This window comes from Ursus arctos, unplaced genomic scaffold, assembly GCF_023065955.2.
Source record: "Ursus arctos isolate Adak ecotype North America unplaced genomic scaffold, UrsArc2.0 scaffold_8, whole genome shotgun sequence".
Taxonomy (NCBI): Eukaryota; Metazoa; Chordata; class Mammalia; order Carnivora; family Ursidae; genus Ursus; species Ursus arctos.
The window spans coordinates 1,900,395-1,921,024 of NW_026623100.1; the positions used below are offsets into that span (position 1 = coordinate 1,900,395).

At 39.6% G+C, this 20,630-nt stretch overlaps 1 protein-coding gene across 19 annotated transcripts in view; it reads right to left on the reverse strand.

Moving 5' to 3' along the window:
- Positions 1-20,630, reverse strand: part of CCDC138 (coiled-coil domain containing 138) — a 188,544-nt gene that overhangs the window by 140,440 nt on the left and 27,474 nt on the right. For 17 of the 19 annotated variants that reach the window (XM_057309185.1, XM_026516035.4, XM_026516026.4 and 14 more), the window contains exon 7: positions 9,226-9,345. The exons of the other annotated variants lie outside the window; for them this stretch is intronic. In XM_057309185.1, coding sequence (XP_057165168.1) covers positions 9,226-9,345 — 120 coding nt within the window. The remainder of the gene's footprint in view (positions 1-9,225; positions 9,346-20,630) is intronic. 19 annotated transcript variants of the gene reach the window in all.

Here is a 20,630-nt window from a genome sequence, read left to right on the forward strand (position 1 = left end):
GAAATCCAGTCTAAACTGGATGCTCTAAGGGCCAGGGTAAATAAGGCATAAGAACGAATTAGTGAGTTAGGGGATGAGATGATAGAAAAGAAGGAAAGAGAAGAAAATGGGTAAAGAAACTCCATTTTCAAGAAAAAAGGCTACAGGAGATTACTGACTCAATGAAACGTTCCAGTATCAGAATCATCTGCATCCCAGAGGGGGTGCAGAAAGAGAGAGGTCTAGAAGATATATGTGAGCAAACTGTAGCTGAGAACTTCCCTAATCTGGCGAAGGAAACAAGCATTCGTGTCCAAGAGGCAGAGAGACCCTCCAATATCAACGAGAACAGACCAACACCATGACATATAACAGTACAATTTGCAAATCTTAGCTTCAAGATAAAATCTTGAAAGCAGTAAGGGGGAAGAGATTCCTCACCAACAGAGGGAAGAACATCAGAATAACATCAGACCTGTCTACAGAGACCTGGCAAGCCAGAAAAAGCTGGCAAGACATATTCAGAGCACTAAGTGAGAAGAACATGCAGCCAAGGATTCTTTATCCAGCAAGACTGTCATTCAGAATGGATAGAGAGACAAGGAGCTTCCAAGACCAGCAGAAACTGAAAGAATATGTAACCACCAACCCAGCCCTACAAGAAATATTAAGGGGGATTCTATAAGAGTAGAAAGATGCCAAGAGTGATACAGAACAGAAATTTACAGAGACAATCTATAGAAACAAGGACTTCACAAGGCAGCATGACATCATTAAAATCATCTCTCTCAATAATCACTCTCAATGTGAATGGCTTAAATGCTCCCATAAAACGCCACAGGGTCACAGAATGGATAAAAAGCATGACCCATCCATATGCTGTCTACAAGAGACTCGTTTTGAACCTAAAGATACATCCAGACTGAAAGTGAAGGGATGGAGAACCATTTTTCATGCCAACAGACCTCAAAAGAAAGCTGGGGTAGCAATTCTCATATCAGACAAAGTAGATTTTAAGCTAAAGACTGTAGTTAGAGATACAGAAGGACACTATATTATTTTTGAAGGGTGTATCCACCAAGAGGATCTAACAATTATAAGTATCTATGCCCCCAACAGGGGGACCAGCTAACTACACAAGCCAATTCTTAATCAGAATAAAGAGACATAAAGATAATAATATATTAATAGTAGGGGACCTCAAGACTCCACACTCAGCAACAGATAGATCACCTAAGCAGAAAATCAACAAAGAAACAAGAGCTTTGAATGACACACTGGACCAGATGGACCTCAGAGATATATACAGAACACTACACCCTAGAACAACAGCGTACTCATTCTTTTCGAATATACATGGAACTTTCTCTAGAATAGACCATATACTGGGTCACAAAACAGGTCTCAACCGATACCAGAAGTCTGAGATTATTCCCTGCATTTAATCAGACCACAATGCTTTGAAACTGGAACTCAATCACAAGGAAAAATCTGGAAGAAACTCAAACACTTGGAACCTAAGAACCATCCTGCTTAAGAATGATTGGGTAAACCAGGAAATTAAAGAAGAACTTAAACAATTTATGGAAACCAACGAGAATGAAAACACATTGGTCCAAAACCTATGGGACACTGCAAAGGCGGTCCTAATGGGAAACTACATAGCCATCCTAGCCTCACTCAAAAGAACAGAACAATCTAAAATACAGTCCTTATACTCTCACCTTAAACAGATGGAGATGGAACAGAAGAACAGGCCTAAGCCACGCACGAAAAGACATCTGATTAAGATTAGAGCAGAGATCAATGAATTAGAAACCAGGAGCACAGTAGAGCAGATCAACAAAACTAGAAGCTGGTTCTCTGAAAGAATTAATAAGATCGATAAGCCACTGGCCAGACTTATTCAAAAGAATAGAGAAAGGACCCAAATTAATAAAATTATGAATGAAAGGGGAGAGATGACGACTAACACCAAGGAAATAGAAACAATCATTAGAAACTATTATCAACAACTATATGCCAATAAATTAAACAACCTGGAAGAGATGGATGCCTTCCTGGAAACCTATAAACTACCAAGACTGAAACAGGAAGAAACTGATTATCTAAATAGACCGATTAACTGTAAAGAGATTAAATTAGTGATCAAAAACCTCCCAAAAAACAAGAGTCCAGGGCCTGATGGATTCCCTGGGGTATTCTACCAAACATTCAAAGAAGAAATAACACCTGTTCTCCTGGAGCTGTTTCAAAAACAATATTAGAATAACTGAGATTACAGATGAAGAGGAAAGGGGGGGCAGAAGGTATACTTGAGCAAATTATACCTGAGAACTTCCCTGATCTGGGGAAGGAAACAGGCATTCAATTCCAGGAGGTATAGAGAAACCCCCTCAAAATCATTAAAAATAGGTCAACACCCCGAAATATAGTGAAGCTTGCAAATCTCAGAGACAAAGAGAAAATCCTGAAAGCAGCTCAGGACAAGAGGTTGGTAACCTACAAGGGAGAAACATTAGATTAGCAGCAGACCTATCCAGAGACCTCGCAGGCCAGAAAGGACTGGCAAGACATATCCAGGGTGCTAAATGAGAAAAATACCAGCCCGGAATACTTTACCAGCAAGGCTGTCATTCAAAATAGGAGATAAAAAGCTTCTAGAACAAACAGAAACTAAAAGAATCTGTGATCACTAAACCAGCCCTGCAAGAAATATTAAAGGGGATCCTTTAAGACTGTCCAAAAGTAACAGACCAGAAAGGAACAAGACAGTATACAAAAAACAGTGACTGTACAGGTAATACAATAGCAATAAATTCAAATTTTTCAATAGTTATTCTGAATGTAAAAGGGCCAAATGCCCCAATCAAAAGACACAGGGTATCAGATTGGACAAAAAAGCAAGACCAGGGAGAATGAGTGGCTCAGTCGGTTGAGAATCTGCCTTCGGCTCAGGTCATGATCCCAGGACCCCGGGATCAAGCCCCACTTTGGGCTCCCTGCTCAGTGGGGTGCTACTTCTCCTTCTTCTCCTGCCTACCACTCCCCTACTTGTGCTCTGTCAAATAAATAAAATCTTTAAAAAAATCTTTAAAAAGCAAGACCCATCGATATGCTGTCTGCAAGAGGCTCATTTCAGACCCAAAGACACCTCCAGATTGAAAATGAGGGGGTGAAGAACGATTTATTATGCTAATGGACATCAAAAGAAAGGTGGGGTAGGAATCCTTATATTGGACAAATTAGATTTTAAAACAAAGACTGTAATAAAAGTTTAAGAGGGACACTGTATCATAATTAAAGGGCCTACCCAACAAGAAGATCTAACAATTGCAAATATTTATGCTGCTAACTTGGGAACAGCCAAATATATAAACCAATTAATAACGAAATTAAAGAAACACATTGATAATAATATAATAATAGTGGGGACTTTAACACTTCACTCACTGCAACGGACAGATCATTTAAGCAGAAGATCAACAAGGAAACAAGGGCTTTGAATGACACGCTGGACCAGATGAACTTCACAGATATACTCAGATCATTCCATCCTAGAGCAACAGAATAAACACTCTTCTCTCAAATGCACATGGAACATTTTCCAGAACAGATCATATCTGGGGTCACAAATCAGGTCTCAACCAGTACAAAAAGACTGGGATTATTTCCTGCATATTTTCAGACCACAATGCTGTGAAACTGGAACTCAATCAAAAGAGGAAATTTGGAAAGAACTCGAATACATGGAAGTTAAAGAGCATCCTACTAAAGAATGAATGGGTCAACCAGGAAATTAAAGAAGAATTAAAATTCATGGAAACAAACGAAAATGAAAACACAACTATTCAAAACCTTCGGGAGGCAGCAAAGGTGGTCCTAAGAGGGAAAATGCAAGACATTCTCAAGAAACAACAAAAGTCTCAAATACACAACCTAAACATACACCTAAAGGAGCTAGAGAAAGAACAGCAAAGAAACCCTAAATGCAGCAGGAGAAGTGAATTAATAATGATTAGAGCAGAAATCAATGAAATAGAAACCAAAAGAACACTAGAACAGATCAATGAAACTAGGAGCTGATAATTTGAAAGAATCAGTAAGAGTGACAAACCCCTGACCAAACTCATCAAAAAGAAAAGTAAAGGACCCAAATAAATAAGATAATGAATGAGGAGAGATCACAACCAACACCAAAGAAATACAAACAGGTATAAGAACATATTGTGAGCAACTATATGCCAACAAATTAAATGAAATGGATGCATTCCTAGAAATGTACCAACGCTGAACCAGGAAGAAATAGAAAACCTGAACAGACCCATAACCAGCAAGGAAATTGAAGCAGTAATCAAAAATCACCCCAAAAACAAGAGTTCAGGGCCAGATGGCTTCCCAGGGATAGTCTATCAAACATTTAAAGAAAAATTAATACCTCTTCTTCTGAAGCTGCTTCAAAAAATAGAAATGGAAGGAAAACTTCTAAACTCTTTCTATGAGGCCAGCATTACCTTGATCCCCAAACCAGACCCCACGAAAAAGAATTACAGACCAATATCCCTGATGAACATGGATGCCAAAATTCTCACCAAGATAACAGCCAATAGGATCCAATTGTATTAAAAGGATTATTCACCAGGACCAGGTGGGATTTATTCCTGGGCTACAAGGGTGGTTCAGCATCTGCAACTCAATCAATGGGATACACTATATTAATAAAAGAAAGGACAAGAACCATACGATCCTCTCAACAGATGCAGAAAAAGCATTTGAAAAACTACAGCATCCTCTCTTGATTAAAACTCTCCACAGTGTATGGATAGAAGGAACATACCTCAATATTATAAAAGCCATCTACAAAAGCCCACAGCCAATATCATTCTCAATGGGGAAAAACAGAGCTTTTCTCCTCAGGTCAGGAACATGGCACGGATGTCTACTATCACCACTGTTGTTCAACACAGTATTAGAAGTCCTAGCCTCAGCAATCAGACAACAAAAAGAAATAAAACGCATCTAAATTGGCAAAGAAGAAGTCAAACTCTTACTCTTCGCAGATGACATAACACTCTATGTGGAAAACCCAAAGACTCCACACCAAGATTGTTAGAACTTATACAGGAATTCAGCAATGTGGCAGGATATAAGCTCAATGTACAGAAGTCAGCTGCATTTCTATACACTAACAATGAGACAGAAGAAAGAGAAATTAAGGAGTCAATCCCATTTACAATTGCACCAAAAACGATAAGATACCTAGGAATAAATCTAACCAAAGAAGCAAAGGATCTGTACTCAGAAAACTACCAGAACAATCATGAAAGAAATTGAGGACAACATAAATGGAAAAATGTTCTATGCTCATGGACTGGAAGAAAAAATATTGTTAAAATGTCTATGCTACCTAGAGAAATCTATACATTCAATGCAATCCCTATCAAAATACCATCAACTTTTTTCACAGAGCTGGAAGAAATAATCCTACAATTTGTATAGAGCCAGAAGAAAACCCTGAATGGCCAAAGGAATGTGGAAAAAGAAAACCAAAGCTGGAGGCATCACAAGTCCAGACTTCAAGCTACATTACAAAGTTGCAAATATCAAGACAGTATGATACTGGCATAAAAACAGATGCATAGATCAATGGAACAGAATAGAGAACCCAGAAATGGACCCTCAACTCTCTGGTCAGCTAATCTTCAACAAAGCAGGAAAGGATAGCCAATGGAAAAAACACAGTCTCTTCAACAAATGGCGTTGGGAAAATTGGACAGCCACATGCAGAAGAATGAAACTGGACCACTTTCTTACACCATACACAAAATAAACTCAAAATGGATGGAAGACCTAAATGTGAGACAGGAATCCATCAAAATTCTGGAGGAGAACACAGGTGGTAACCTCTTAGACCTTGGCCGCAGCAACTTCTTGCTAGACACGTCTCCAGAGGCAAGGGAAACAAAGGAAAAATGAACTATTGGAATTTTTGCACAGCAAAGGAAATAGTCAACAAAACCAAAAGACAACTGACAGAATGGGAGAAGATATCTGCAAATGGCATATCAGATAAAGGGCTACTGTCCAAATCTAGAAAGAACTTATCAAACGCAACACCCAAAACACAAATAATCAAGTCAAGAAATGGGCAGAAGACATGAACAGACATTTCTCCAAAGAAGTCATACAAATGGCCATCAGACACATGAAAAATGGCTCAACATCACTGGGCATCAGGGAAATACAAATCAAAACCACAATAAGACACCACCTCACGCCAGTCAGAAGGGCTAAAATGAACAACTCAGGAAATAATGGATGTTGGTGAGGATACAGAGAAAGGGGAACCCTCTTACACTACTGGTGGGAAAGTAAGCTGGTGCAGCCACTCTGGAAAACAGTATGGAGTTTCCTCAAAAAGTTAAAAATAGAGCTATCCTATGATGCAGCAATTGCAATATTAGGTATTTATCCAAAGGATGCAAAAATAGTGATCTGAAGGGGCACATGCACCCCAATGTTTACAGCAGCAATGTCCACAATAGGCAAACTATGGAAAGAGCCCAAATGTCCATCAACAGATGAACGGATAAAGAAGAGGTGGTATATATATACAACGTAATATTATTCAGCCATCAGAAAGGATGAAATCTTATCATTTATATCGACTGGATGGAACTAGAGGGTATTATGCTGAGCGAATAAGTTAATCAGAGAAAGACAATTATCATATGATCTCACTCATATGTGGAATTTAAGAAACAAAACAGGATCAAAGCAGAAGGAGGGAAAAATAAAACAAAAAATCTGAGAGGGAGACAAACGATAAGAGGCTCTTAATCATGGGAAACTGAGAGTTGCTGGAGGGGAGGGTGGTGGGCGATGAGGTAGCTGGGTAATAGACATTAAGGAAGGCGCATGATATAATGAGCATTGGGTATTATACAGTCAACAATTATTATAAGACTAATGAATCACTGAACTCTACCTCTGAAACTAGTAATATGTGAATTAACTGAATTTAAATTTTTAAAAAAGAGAGAAAAAAAAAAGAAAAATTGAACATCAAAAAAAGGAAAAAATGAAGAGGGGTGAATGTCAAGGAGGGGAACAAAGTGACCCAGATCAGCAGAGCATACTCTTGAGAAGCAATGGGAGAATGGAATTCCCAGCCTGAACTTTGTCATATCCAGGATTACTAAAGGAGAATAATTTTCCTGAATGAAATGAGAAAAAAAATAATAATAAATGTAAGATGGTAGACTCTGACATGGAAAAAAAAATCATAACGAAGAGAAAATACATTTACCATACTGTACTGCATTTATCAAAAAAAAATCTTCATATAAGTGGAACACAGTTCAAACCCATGATGTTCAAGGGTCAACTGTATATATACATCATTCATTATGCCAAAAGCTGGCAAACTACAGCCCTTGGACCAAATCTGAACATTGCTTATTATTATAAATAACATCTTATTAGAACACAGCCACGCTCATTCACTTACTTATTGCCTATAGCTACTTTCATATTATGTCAGAGTTGAGTCATGACAGACTGTATGGCTCATAGAGCCCAAAATATTTACTATTTCATCCTTAAAAAAATTGCTGATTCCTCATCTACACTAAACAGAGTAACCAAAAAAAAGCATTCTGCCAGCTGGTACCAAAGGGTTTCTCCTAAGCTCTTTCAGTTTGTTCACACTAGATCAAAAATACAATTATTAATAAGTCAATCACTTAATAATTCACATATCTACTCCACTCACCACATACCCAAACACATACAAAATTATTAAGAAATATATACCCTTAAGAGATAGGTACAGGCAACAATGTTCTTTGGCTAGCAGTTAAACCCTTCTCAAAAAGGAGCACTAGAGTTGTATGGTGACAGAACCTACACTTGTGCTGAGCACTGTATACCATACAATATTGTCAAATCATCATGCTGTACACCTGAAACTAATATAATGTCGTGTGTCAACCAAAACTGTACTTCAATTAAACAGAGAGAGGGGCACTTGGGTGGCTCAATTAGTTAAGAAGCTGCACTCAGCTCAGGTCATGATCCCAAGCTCCTGGGAAAGAGCTCCATATCAGGCTCCCTGTTTAGTGGGGAGTCTGCTCCTCCCTCTCCCTCTGTCCCTCCCCTGACTTGTGCTCTCTTCTCTCTCGCTCACTCTCTGTCTCTCAAATAAATAAAATCTTAAAAGAGAGAGAGAGAGAGCACACTAGATTGAGAGTGTGATGGGAAAAAGTAATCTTTCCAGGGATAAAGCAGGCTTCCAGACGACAGTAAGTGAAGGCCATCCATATTCCTACTGTGGAAAGCCATAAATGAATTCAGGGAAGCCAAAGAGCTTAGATCAAATGAGAAATGTTGTACCTAGCTGTCACTGTCAATGAGAAAGGTTGTAACAAGCAGTGACTACAGGACATCAAAACCAGAAACTGAAAACATAGCTACCTAAGGAATTCCAGGATGCATATTATCTCTGAGAGTCTGAGCTTTGTTGCATTTTAGAATCCACGAAGTCTTCCAGCCCAAAGCTTTCATTTTTGAAGTGACTGGGTTTACCCCAATTTCTGCTCATCTACTTCTCCTCCTTACACAAATACAAACATAATCATTCTCCTGTCTCTCTTGAACGTATTCTTTCTCATCTTTCAGTCAAAAACTGGCAAAAGTTAAAAAAAAAAAAGATACAACTCATAAAAATATTTGCTTTGCAACTTCCGTATTATTAAGCAGTAACCTAGATTACATCACTTACGTAATCACAGTACAATATGATAAGCCCCTGTATGATAGCACTCTGTATTCATGCTACTACAGTGCCTAGCATATAATAGATATCCAGAAAATAAATGAATCTTAAATAAGCAGTGGTATAAAATAGCAGTTAAAAGAAGTATTAGCTAAAATCAATGCCTAAAAATCCCCAGATTATCATGTCTTTTTTTTTCCGCTTGTTTTAAATCTAGTAATTGCTCTTACATTTTAAAAATTCCAAACTGCAAATCATCTCAGCTGGATGCTAAAACAGATGATGAGAAATCAAAAGCTTAAGAATACCAGATTTATATTTGGAAGTATTACAGGAAATAAAGTTAGCAAATAAAATTAATCAAAATTTTCTTTAGCTATAACGTATTCTAAGACTTTGATATATAATTTGTTAAATATAGATAAGTTTGAAAAATCTTATAATCTAGTATTTATTAAAATAGGCCTTACCTGCTTTTTTAAGTTATCATTCAATTCTTTCAATGCATCGAAAGAGGACCTTAGCCTCTTGCTTTCTTTATTTCTTTCCTTAAGAACTTCAGTTAAGTGCTCAACTTCTGCATTGTGTTGCTAGAAGGGAAAAAAAAATCAGATCTAAAAATTAGGTAAGGATTCCAGGTCACTAATGCTACTGAACTCAAATCAATTAAAAATTAGAATTCCTGGAATCAGGACTTTAATCAGTACATTTAAGTATTAAGACTAATACTGCAAATAACTTATAAAAACTGTGTCATCAAACTAAAAGCATTAAAAGCATTTGTTAAGTTCCTATTTAAAAACTATTTTCTGCTTCTCCTCAAAAAAAAATCCACTGGAATGCACTGAAATAATTTCTTTCACATGATAAAACAATGAAGGATTTCTGATCTTCTTTAAGAGACTAGTTATTCACAGCTTTATAAATTAAAATTTAAGATTTAAGTTACCCTTGAAAAGAAATATCCATAGATAGAACTAATTTCTTGTTCTCATTAAGTAGCTAAAATTGTTTACATCTCAAAAAATTTAAAAACATAATAAAATTTCTCAGTCTCAAACTATTTGACTCTCCTGAATCAGTTTTATAGATAATTCAAATCATTTAAAACCCTCTAATTACGTTTAAATGAGATAACACATTTTGATTTAAAGTGCAAATGTGTATACTTTATTTCACATTTTATTCTCAATTTATTCATACTGTATTAAAACAAGCAAGTCTCTATAGGAAATCAAGAAACTGAATTAATTTCTGTCTTCCAAGTAATCTTCCAACTGCTAAAATAAGGCTGTTATCTTTACACTTAGTAAGAATAACAGACAGACAAATCTAAAGAGAAAAAAAAATCAAGAATAAATCTAGGATGGAAACCTCTTGAGAATCCAAGCATTTCTTTTTCTGCCCTGTTTAAATATCCAATCATGTGAAACATTAGCTTTATGTAATTTTATTATTACATTAAATGATTCTTTAAATAACTTAGTACACATTGTCACAAATACGGTTATTTCAAACATGAGGTTAATATTCTCATTCTCCAAATTTTTCCAAATCCAAAAGATACTAAAAAGGGTAGGAGTTCCATTTCCAGAATGGCAAGATAAGCCCACTATATTCTAGTTCTGTTACTGATTACAACTAGAAATCTTAGACAAAATACAAAAAGTGACTACCCTAAGGACTGTAAAAAGTAAACAGAAGCAGGGAATTGTAAAGAGGAATGAAAAGGTGGAGAAGCAACCCTCAAGAGGATGACGTTTCCGGGGTTTTTGTTTTTCCTTTTCTCTAGTAGTACTGCCCCAACACAGGCCCCTGGCTACTGAAGTGCAGCTGCAGTACAGACTGCTAAAACGTCACCTTTCCACTCAGGGAAACCAGGAAGAGGGCCACTGTGAGCCAAGGAATGTGGGGAGTATCTCAGAGAAGAGACTCCGAAAGAGCATCTTTTCCTTGTGGTATACATAAACTGGCAGAAATCTGGCTAAACCCTAAGCTGCCTAAGCACAGCACAGACAAAAGCAGCAGAGCAAATGTGGAGAGATCAGAGCTCAGTTTAAAAATACTACCCAAGTCTCACACCAACCTTCCAATTCTGTAAGCACAGGAAAGACACAGAGTACCATAATAAAGGTCTTGAGAACTGAACTAAGATTTATGTCATTGCCTGAGTATCAGACTAAACCTAAGTGGCACATGCACAGGACAACCCTGAAGCAACATCATAAAAGCTTTGAAAACTGAACTGAGATTGGGTCACTTCCCACAGAAAGTGAGAAAGAATTCTGGCCTATACCTAACCAGGATGGAGTAGGGAAAATGGAGTAGGAATTTCCTGAGCTCACCTCTTCCCATGAACACACATGGGTGCAACTAATAGAGAACAACCTCCTCCGAGAATAACCTGAAGGCTAGCAGAACAGTTCTTCCACAGGTAAAGATACAAAGAAACAGGGACATCAAGAAGGATGGGAGAGGCAGTAATACAATCTGTTCAGGAAACAAACCCTGGCACAGCAACCCACAAGCAGGAGGGATAGCACAGATACAGAGGTCCTAAGGAGTGTTGGGGTTCAAGCACCATATCAGGCATACTCCTACCCTTGCCCTGGGGATCTGCACAAGGAAGACAAGTCCCTATAACATCTGGCTTAGAAAATCAGCAGGGCGTAAATCCAGGAGCATTGAAAAATCAGCATGGCTTAACTCCTGGAGAGCTGCAAGCTAGTAAGAAACCAAGACTCCACAATGAAACGGTCTGCATACGATCTCACTCACTTCAAGACCCACCAGAGAGGCAGCCTTGTGAAAAGTGCCTGCACCATATATAAGGGGTATCTACTAATTTCAGCATGTGTGCCAAAGGAGCAGGGATCTGCAGGAAATTTCTCTGGGAGAAAAAGCAATGGGGTTGCCATTTTGGGAGCCCTCCTTCAGCCGAGCATTTCCAGTGCCAGTGGGTACCAGTTTTAACACTCTCCATTTATCTTGCTAGCACTGCTCACCTCACTCTGGCATTCCCCTGCAGATCCATCTTACCCACCCCACCCAAACCAGCAGGCACTCCTCCTGACCCACTATACCTGGCAGGCAATCTCAGCAGCAACCACCCTGACACACCCAGTGGGCATCCTTAGTCAGGATGGGCAACCATTCAAAGAAACTCGTCTCAGGGAGTGGGAGCCAGCCCCACCCTCCAGCATCACAGTCACCTACACAAGCAGTAGCCATAAATGGGCCTCCCAGCCAGCATGCTGGCCAGCCCCAACCACCAATGCACCTACAGCAGTCATGGACAGACACTGATTGTCAGACAAAACGAGAAGACAGAGGAATATGTTATGAACAAAAGAATGAGAAAAAAGTACCAGAAAAAGAACTAAATGAAACAGAGATAAACAACAGACCTGATAAAGAATTCAAAGTAATGGTCATAAAGTTATTCTACTTTGGGGAGAAAAATAGATGAACTCAGTGAGAACTTCAACAGAGGCAGAAAATAAAGAAAGAACCAATAAGAGATGAAGAATATAATAACTGAACTAAAAAATATACTAAAGATAATCAGCAGCAAATTAGAGGGTGCAGAAGAACAGAGATCAGCAATCTGGAAGACGAGGTAGTGGAAATCATCCAAATTAAACTGCAAAAAGAATATGAAAATAGGTTAAGGGACCTCTAGAACAACATCAAGCATACTAACGATTGCATTATAGGGATACAGAAGGAGAAGAGACAAAGAAATGGGTAGAAAAACGATTTGAAGAATAGCTAAAAACTACCCTAACCTGGGGAAGGAAAGACATCCAGGTCCAGGAAGCACAGAGAGCCCCAAACAAGATGAACACAAAGAGGTCCATAGCAAGAATCATAATTAAAATATCAAAAATTTAAGTTAAAAAGATAATCTTAAAAGAAGCAAGAAAAAAGCAACTAGTTACATGAAAGGGAACACTTAGGGGCACCTCGGTGAGTCAGTTCGTTGGGTGTCCAACTCCTGATTTCAGCCCAGGTCATGAACTCAGGGTCGTGGGATCAAGCTCTGTGTTGGGCTCAGAGCTCAGCAGGGAGTCTACTTGAGATTCTCTCTTCCTCTCCCTCTGCTCCTCCCCCAACACACGTGCACGCACATTCTCTCTCAAATAAATAAATAAATAAGGGAACACTTTTAAGACTATCAGCTGATTTTTCACAGGCTCGAAGGGAGTGGCATGATATATCCAAAGTGCTTAAATAAAAAAAAAAACACCTTGATTATAAACAAGAATACCCTATCCCACAAGGTTATTACTAAGGTTATTATTACAAGGTTATTATTACTCAGAAATAAAGAAGAGATAGGGTTTCCAAGACGAACAAAAGTTAAAGGAGTTCATCACCACTAAACAAACCCCACAAATAATGTTAAAGGAATTTCCTTAAGTGGAAAAAAAGAGCCATAACCAGAAGTAAAAAAAAATTATTAAAACATTTCACTGGAAAAAGTAAACATATAGTAAATGTAGTATATCAGTTATACAGCTAGTATGAAGGAAAAAAAAGAGTAGTAAAATCAACTATAGTTACAATATTTAGTTAAAGGATACACAAAATTAAAAGATGTAAATGTGACATCAAATACATAAAATGTAGATGGAGGGAGTAAAATGTACTGCTTTTAGAATGTGTTCAAATCTAAGTGACTATCAATTTAAAATAGAATGCTGTATACATAGGGCGTTTTGAACCTCATGATAACCACAAACCAAAAACCTATAATAGATATACAAAAAACAAAGAGAAAGGAAGCCAAACGTAACACTAAGGAAAGTTACCCAACTACAAAGAAAGAGAACAAGAGAAGAAGAAAGGTAGAGAGAAGAACTATGAAAACAACAAAATTGCAATAAATACATACCTGTAAATGGACTCAATGCTCCAATAAGAAGACATAAAGTGAGTAAATGGATTTAAAAACAAAACCCAGGGAGTTAAGATGGCGGAGGAGTAGGAGACACCTTCTTCAGCCGGTCCCCCAAGTCGAGCTGGATAGGTACCAGACCAGCCTAAACAACCACGGAACCAGCCTGAGACGTAGGAAGATACATCTGGATCTCTACAAATGAACATCTCCAGCGCTGAGTATTGAGGTACGAAGCGGGGAGCCATGAAACCGTGCACAGATATCGGAAGATAAACGGAAGGGGGAGAGAGCCGCCGCGTTTGGGTGCCGGGAAGTGGTAGCCACTTGCACGGGGGAGCGGGTGGGCTCCCGGTTGGCACCCGCAAAACAGCAGACTGAGACCGTGAGCCGGGAGCGCGCGCCACCAGGCATCTCGCGGAACACCGGAATCCCGGTGTGCTCACGTGATCCAGACTGAGACTGGGAGCTTCCGGAGCGCGCACGCGCGCGCGGGGCGGCTGGCAGCTGGCAGCATTAGAAACACAAAGGACAGAGACGCGCCGGTCCTGGAAGTGAGGGCTGGGACGCCGGGTGTGGGGCACACATCCCGGGACGCTGCAGGGTTGAGCAGCACCAACAGTAACGGAGTTAAAGTGGCCAGAACATCGTGGAGAACGGGCCGCGATCCCTCTGTTCTGTGACAATGCAGCCTCTGCTGCTCTGACTCTCAGAAGAGGCACAGCAAACCGCCAGGGAAAGCCACCAGAGAACAAAAGCCTGGAAATACCGGCTCAGAGAGTGCCCATCCCCATCCCCTCTCGCAGGGGACACGGAGACTCTACCCAAACAGGGTTGCCTGAGTATCGGCGCGGCAGGCCCCTCCCCCAGAAGGCAGCCTGAAAAATCAAGAAGCCCACAACCCGGGCGCCTGGGTGGCACAGTCATTGAGCACCTGTCTTCGGCTTAGGGCGTGATCCCGGCGTTCCGGAAAGGAGTCCCTCATCGGGCTCCTCCGCTGGGAGCCTGCGTCTTCCTCTCTCACTCCCCTGCTTCTATTCCCTCTCTCGCTGGTTGGCTGCCACGTAAATAAATAAATAAAATCTTTAAAGAAGAAGCCCACATCCCTAAGATCCCTATAAAACAAGGGGCACGGCCTGGGACCCAGTCAATAATTTGGGCTCTGAAAAAAAAAAAAAAATAATTTGGGCTCTGGACAACCCCGCAACCTCTCCTCATCAGAATGACAAGAAGGAGAAGCCCCCCGCGCCCCAGCAAAGAAAAGACAGTGAGCCTGTGGCCTCTGCCACAGAAATAATGGATATGGATGTAACCAAAGTATCAGAAATGGAATTCAGAGTAACGATGGTCAAAATGATGAGTAGAATTGAAAAAACTATTAACGAAAAGGTTACTGAGAATATAGAATCCCTAAGGACAGAAATGAGAGCCAATCTGACAGAAATTAAAAATTCTATGAGCCAAATGCAGGCAAAACTACAGGCTCTGACAGCCAGGGTCACCAAAGCAGAGGAAAGGGTTAGTGAATTGGAGGATAGGTTAATAGAGGAAAAAGTGAAAATAGAAGATGGTCTTAAAAAAATCCACGCCCACGAATGTAGGTTACGGGAGATTACTGACTCAATGAAACGATCCAATGTTAGAATCATCGGCATCCCCGAGGGGGTGGAGAAAAACAGAGGTCTAGAAGAGATATTTGAACAAATTGTAGCTGAAAACTTCCCTAATCTAGCGAGGAAAACAAACATTCGTGTCCAAGAGGCAGAGAGGACCCCTCCCAAGCTCAACCACGACAAACCTACGCCACGTCACGTCATACTGCATTTCACAAATATTAGATCCAAGGATACAGTATTGAAAGCGGCCAGGGCAAAGAAATTTCTCACGTACCAAGGCAAAGGCATCAGAATTACGTCAGACCTGTCCACACAGACCTGGAATGAGAGAAGGGGCTGGGGGGCATTTTTAAAGCTCTCTCAGAGAAAAACATGCAGCCAAGGATCCTTTATCCAGCAAGGCTGTCATTCAGAATGGATGGAGAAATAAAGACATTTCAAAATCGCCAGTCACTAACCAATTTCGTAACCACGAAACCAGCCCTACAGGAGATATTACGGGGGGTTCTATAAAAATAAAAAGGCCCCAAGAGTGATACAGAACAGAAAGTCACAGCCAATACAAACAAAGACTTTACTGGAAACATGGCATCATTAAAATCATATCTCTCAGTACTCGTCTTAACATTAATGGTTTAAATTCTTGCTTAAAACGCCACAGGGTTGCAGATTGGATAAAAAGAAATGACCCATCCATTTGCTGTCTACAAGAGACTCATTTCTAACCCAAAGATGCATTCAGACTGAGAGTAAGGGGATGGAGTACCATCTTTCACGCAAATGGACCTCAAAAGAAAGCTGGGGTAGCAATTCTCATATCAGATAAATTGGATTTTAAACTACAGACTATAGTTAGAGATGCAGAAGGGCACTATATTATTCTTAAGGGAAGTATTCAACAAGTGGATATGACAATTATAAATATCTATGCCCCCAACAGGGGAGCAGCAAGATACACAAGCCAACTCTTAACCAGAATAAAGAGACATATAAATAAAAATACATTAATAGTAGGGGACCTCAACACTCCACTCTCAGAAATAGAACACCCTGGCAAAAACTAAGCAAAGAATCAAAGGCTTTGAATGCCATACTCGACGAGTTGGACCACATAGATATATATAGAACACTACACCCCAGAACAAAAGAATACTCATTCTATTCTAATGCCCATGGAACATTCTCAAGAATAGACCATGTTCTGGGACACAAAACAGGTCTCAACCGATACCAAAAGATTGAAATTATCCCCTGCATATTCTCAGACCACAACGCTCTGAAATTGGAACTCAACCACAAGGAAAAATTTGGAAGAAACTCAAACACTTGGAGACTAAGAACCATCCTGCTCAGGAATGACTCGATAAACCAGGAAATCAAAAATCAAATTAAACAATTTATGGAGACCAATGAGAATGAAAATACAACAGTCCAAAACCTATGGATACTGCAAAGGCAGTCCTAAGGGGGAAATACATAGCCATCCAAGCCTCACTCAAAAGAATAGAAAAATCTAAAATGCAGTTTTTATATTCTCACCTCAAGAAGCTGGAACAGCAACAGAGGGACAGACTAATCCACGCACAAGGAAGCAGCTGACCAAAATTAGAGCTGAAATCAATCAATCAGAAACCAGAAGTACAGTAGAGCAGATCAACAGGACTAGAAGCTGGTTCTTGGAGAGAATCAATAAAATTGACAGACCACTGGCAACACTTATCCAAAAGAAAAGAGAAAGGACCCAGATTATTAAAATTATGGATGAAAAAGGAGAGGTCATGACGAACACCATTGAAATTGGAAGGATTATTAGAAATTTTTATCAACAGCTATATGCCAATAAACTAAGCAATCTGGAAGAGATGGAATCCTTCCTGGAAACCTATAAACTACCAAGATTGAAACCGGAAGAAATTGATTCCTTAAACAGGCCAATTAATTATGAAGAAATTGAGTCAGTGATAAACAACCTTCCAAATAACAAAACTCCAGGCCCAGACGGTTTTCCTGGGGAATTCTACCAAACATTCAAAGAAGAAATAATACCTATTCTCCTAAAGCTATTTCAAAAAATAGAAACAGAAGGAAAGCTACCAAACTTATTCTATGAGGCCATTATTACCTTGATCCCCAAACCAGGCAAAGACCCCCTCAAAAAGGAGAATGACAGACCGATTTCCCTAATGAATATGGACGCCAAAATCCTCAACAAGATACTTGCTAATAGAATCCAATAGTACATTAAAAGGATTATCCATCACAATCAAGTGGGATTCATACCTGGGATGCAAGCGTGGTTCAATATTCGCAGATCAATCAGCGTGATACATCATATCAACAAGAAAAGACTCAGGAACCATATGATCCTCTCAATCGATGCCGAAAAAGCATTTGACAAAATACAGCATCCTTTCCTGATTAAAACCCTTCAGAGTGTAGGAATAGAGGGTACAGTTCTCAATCTCATAAAAGCCATCTATGAAAAGCCTACTGCAAATATTATTCTCAATGGGGAAAAGCTGGAAGCCTTTCCCTTAAGGTCAGGAACTCGACAAGGATGCCCACTCTCGCCACTATTATTCAACATAGTACTAGAAGTCCTTGCAACAGCAATCAGACGACAAAAAGGGATCAAAGGTATTCAAATCGGCAAAGAAGTCAAAACGTCTCTCTTCGCAGATGACATGATACTCTATATGGAAAACCCAAAAGAAGCCACTCCCAAACTATTAGAAGTTATAGAGCAATTCAGTAACGTGGCGGGATACAAAATCAATGCTCAGAAATCAGTTGCATTTCTATACACGAATAACGAGACCGAAGAAAGAGAAATTAGGGAATCCATCCCATTTACAATAGCACCAAAAACCATACGTTACCTTGGAATTAACTTAACCAGAGACGTAAAGGACCTTTATTCTAGAAACTATAAATCACTCTTGAAAGACATTGAGGAAGACATAAAAAGATGGAAAGATATTCCATGCTCATGGATCAGAAGAATTAACATAGTTAAAATGTCCATGCTACCCAGAGCAATCTACACTTTCAATGCTATCCCGATCAAAATACCGAGGACATTTTTCAAAGAACTGGAACAAATAGTCCTTAAATTTGTATGGAAACAGAAAAGGCCCCGAATCTCCAAGGAACTGTTGAAAAGGAAAAACAAAGCTGGGGGCATCACAATGCCAGATTTCGAGCTGTACTACAAAGCTGTGATCACGAAGACAGCATGGTACTGGCACAAAAACAGACACATAGACCAATGGAACAGAATAGAGAGCCCAGAAATGGACCCTCGGCTCTTTGGGCAACTAATATTTGATAAAGCAGGAAAAAACATCTGGTGGGAAAAAGTCTCTTCAATAAATGGTGTTGGGAAAATTGGATAGCTACATGCAAAAGAATGAAACTTGACCACTATCTCACACCATACACAAAAATAAACTCCAAATGGATGAAAGACCTCGATGTGAAACAGGAATCCATCAAAATTCTAGAGGAGAACATAGGCAGCAACCTCTACGACATCAGCCAAAGCAACCTTTTTCATGACACATCCCCAAAGGCAAGAGAAACAAAAGATAAAATGAATTTATGGGACTTCATCAAGATTAAAAGTTTCTGCACAAGGGGCGCCTGGATGGCACAGCGGTTAAGCGTCTGCCTTCGGCTCAGGGCGTGATCCCGGCGTTATGGGATATAGCCCCACGTCAGGCTCCTCCGCTATGAGCCTGCTTCTTCCTCTCCCACTCCCCCTGCTTGTGTTCCCTCTCGCGCTGGCTGTCTCTCTCTGTCAAAATAAATAAATAAAATCTTTAAAAAAAAAAAAAAAAAAAGATTTTATTTATTTATTCAACAGAGATAGAGATAGCCAGTGAGAGAGGGAACACGAGCAGGGGGAGTGGGAGAGGAAGAAGCAGGCTCCCAGTGGAGGAGCCTGATGTGGGGCTCGAACCCAGAACGCTGGGATCACGCCCTGAGCCGAAGGCAGACGCTTAACCGCTGCGCTACCCAGGCGCCCCAATAAATAAAATCTTAAAAAAAAAAAAAAGTATCTGCACAGCCAAGGAAACAGTCAGAAAAACTAAGAGGCAGCCCACGGAATGGGAGAATATATTTGCAAATGACACTACAGATAAAGGACTGGTATCCAAGATCTACAAAGAACTTCTCAAACTCAATACACAAGAAACAAATAAACAAATCAAAAAATGGGCAGAAGATATGAACACTTTTCCAATGAAGACATACAAATGGCTAACAGACACATGAAAAAATGGTCAAAATCATTAGCCATCAAGGAAATTCAAATCAAAACCACACTGAGATACCACCTTACGCCAGTTAGAATGGCAAAAATTGACAAGGCAAGAAACAACAATTGTTGGAGAGGATGTGGAGAAAGGGGATCCCTCCTACATTGTTGGTGGGAATGCAAGTTGGTACAGCCACTTTGGAAAACAGTGTGGAGGTCCCTTAAAAAGTTAAAAATTGAGCTACCCTATGATCCAGCCATTGCACTACTGGGTGTTTACCCCAAAGATACAGACGCAGTGAAGAGAAGGGCCATATGCACCCCAATGTTCATAGCAGCAATGTCCACAATAGCTAAATCATGGAAGGAGCCGAGATGCCCTTCAACAGATGACTGGATTAAGAAGTTGTGGTCCATATATACAATGGAATATTACTCAGCTATCAGAAAGAACGAGTTCTCAACATTTGCTACAACATGGATGGCACTGGAGGAGATAATGCTAAGTGAAATAAGTCAAGCAGAGAAAGACAACTATCATATGATTTCTCTCATCTATGGAACATAAGAACTAGGATGATCGGTAGGGGAAGAAAGGGATAAAGAAAGGGGGGTAATCAGAAGGGGGAATGAAACATGAGAGACTATGGACTATGAGAAACAAACTGAGGGCTTCAGAGGGGAGGGGGGTGGTGGAATGGGATAGACCGGTGATGGGTAGTAAGGAGGGCACGTATTGCATGGTGCACTGGGTGTTATACACAACTAATGAATCATCGAGCCTTATATCGGAAACCGGGGATGTACTGTATGGTGACTAACATAATATAATAAAAAGTCATTAAAAAAAAAAAAGAATTACAAAGGAAACTACTTGAAATATGGTTATTAAAATATGTAAAATTAAAAGAAAAAAAAACAAAACCCAGTCAAGAGACTAAGTTCAGACCTAAAGACACGTACAGACAAAATGAAGAGATGTAAAAAGATATTCCATATGAATGGAAATGAAAAGAAAAAAAAGCTGGGGTAGTAATACTTACATCAGAAAAAAAGACTTTAAAACAAAGACTGTAACAAGAGACAAAGAAGGGCACT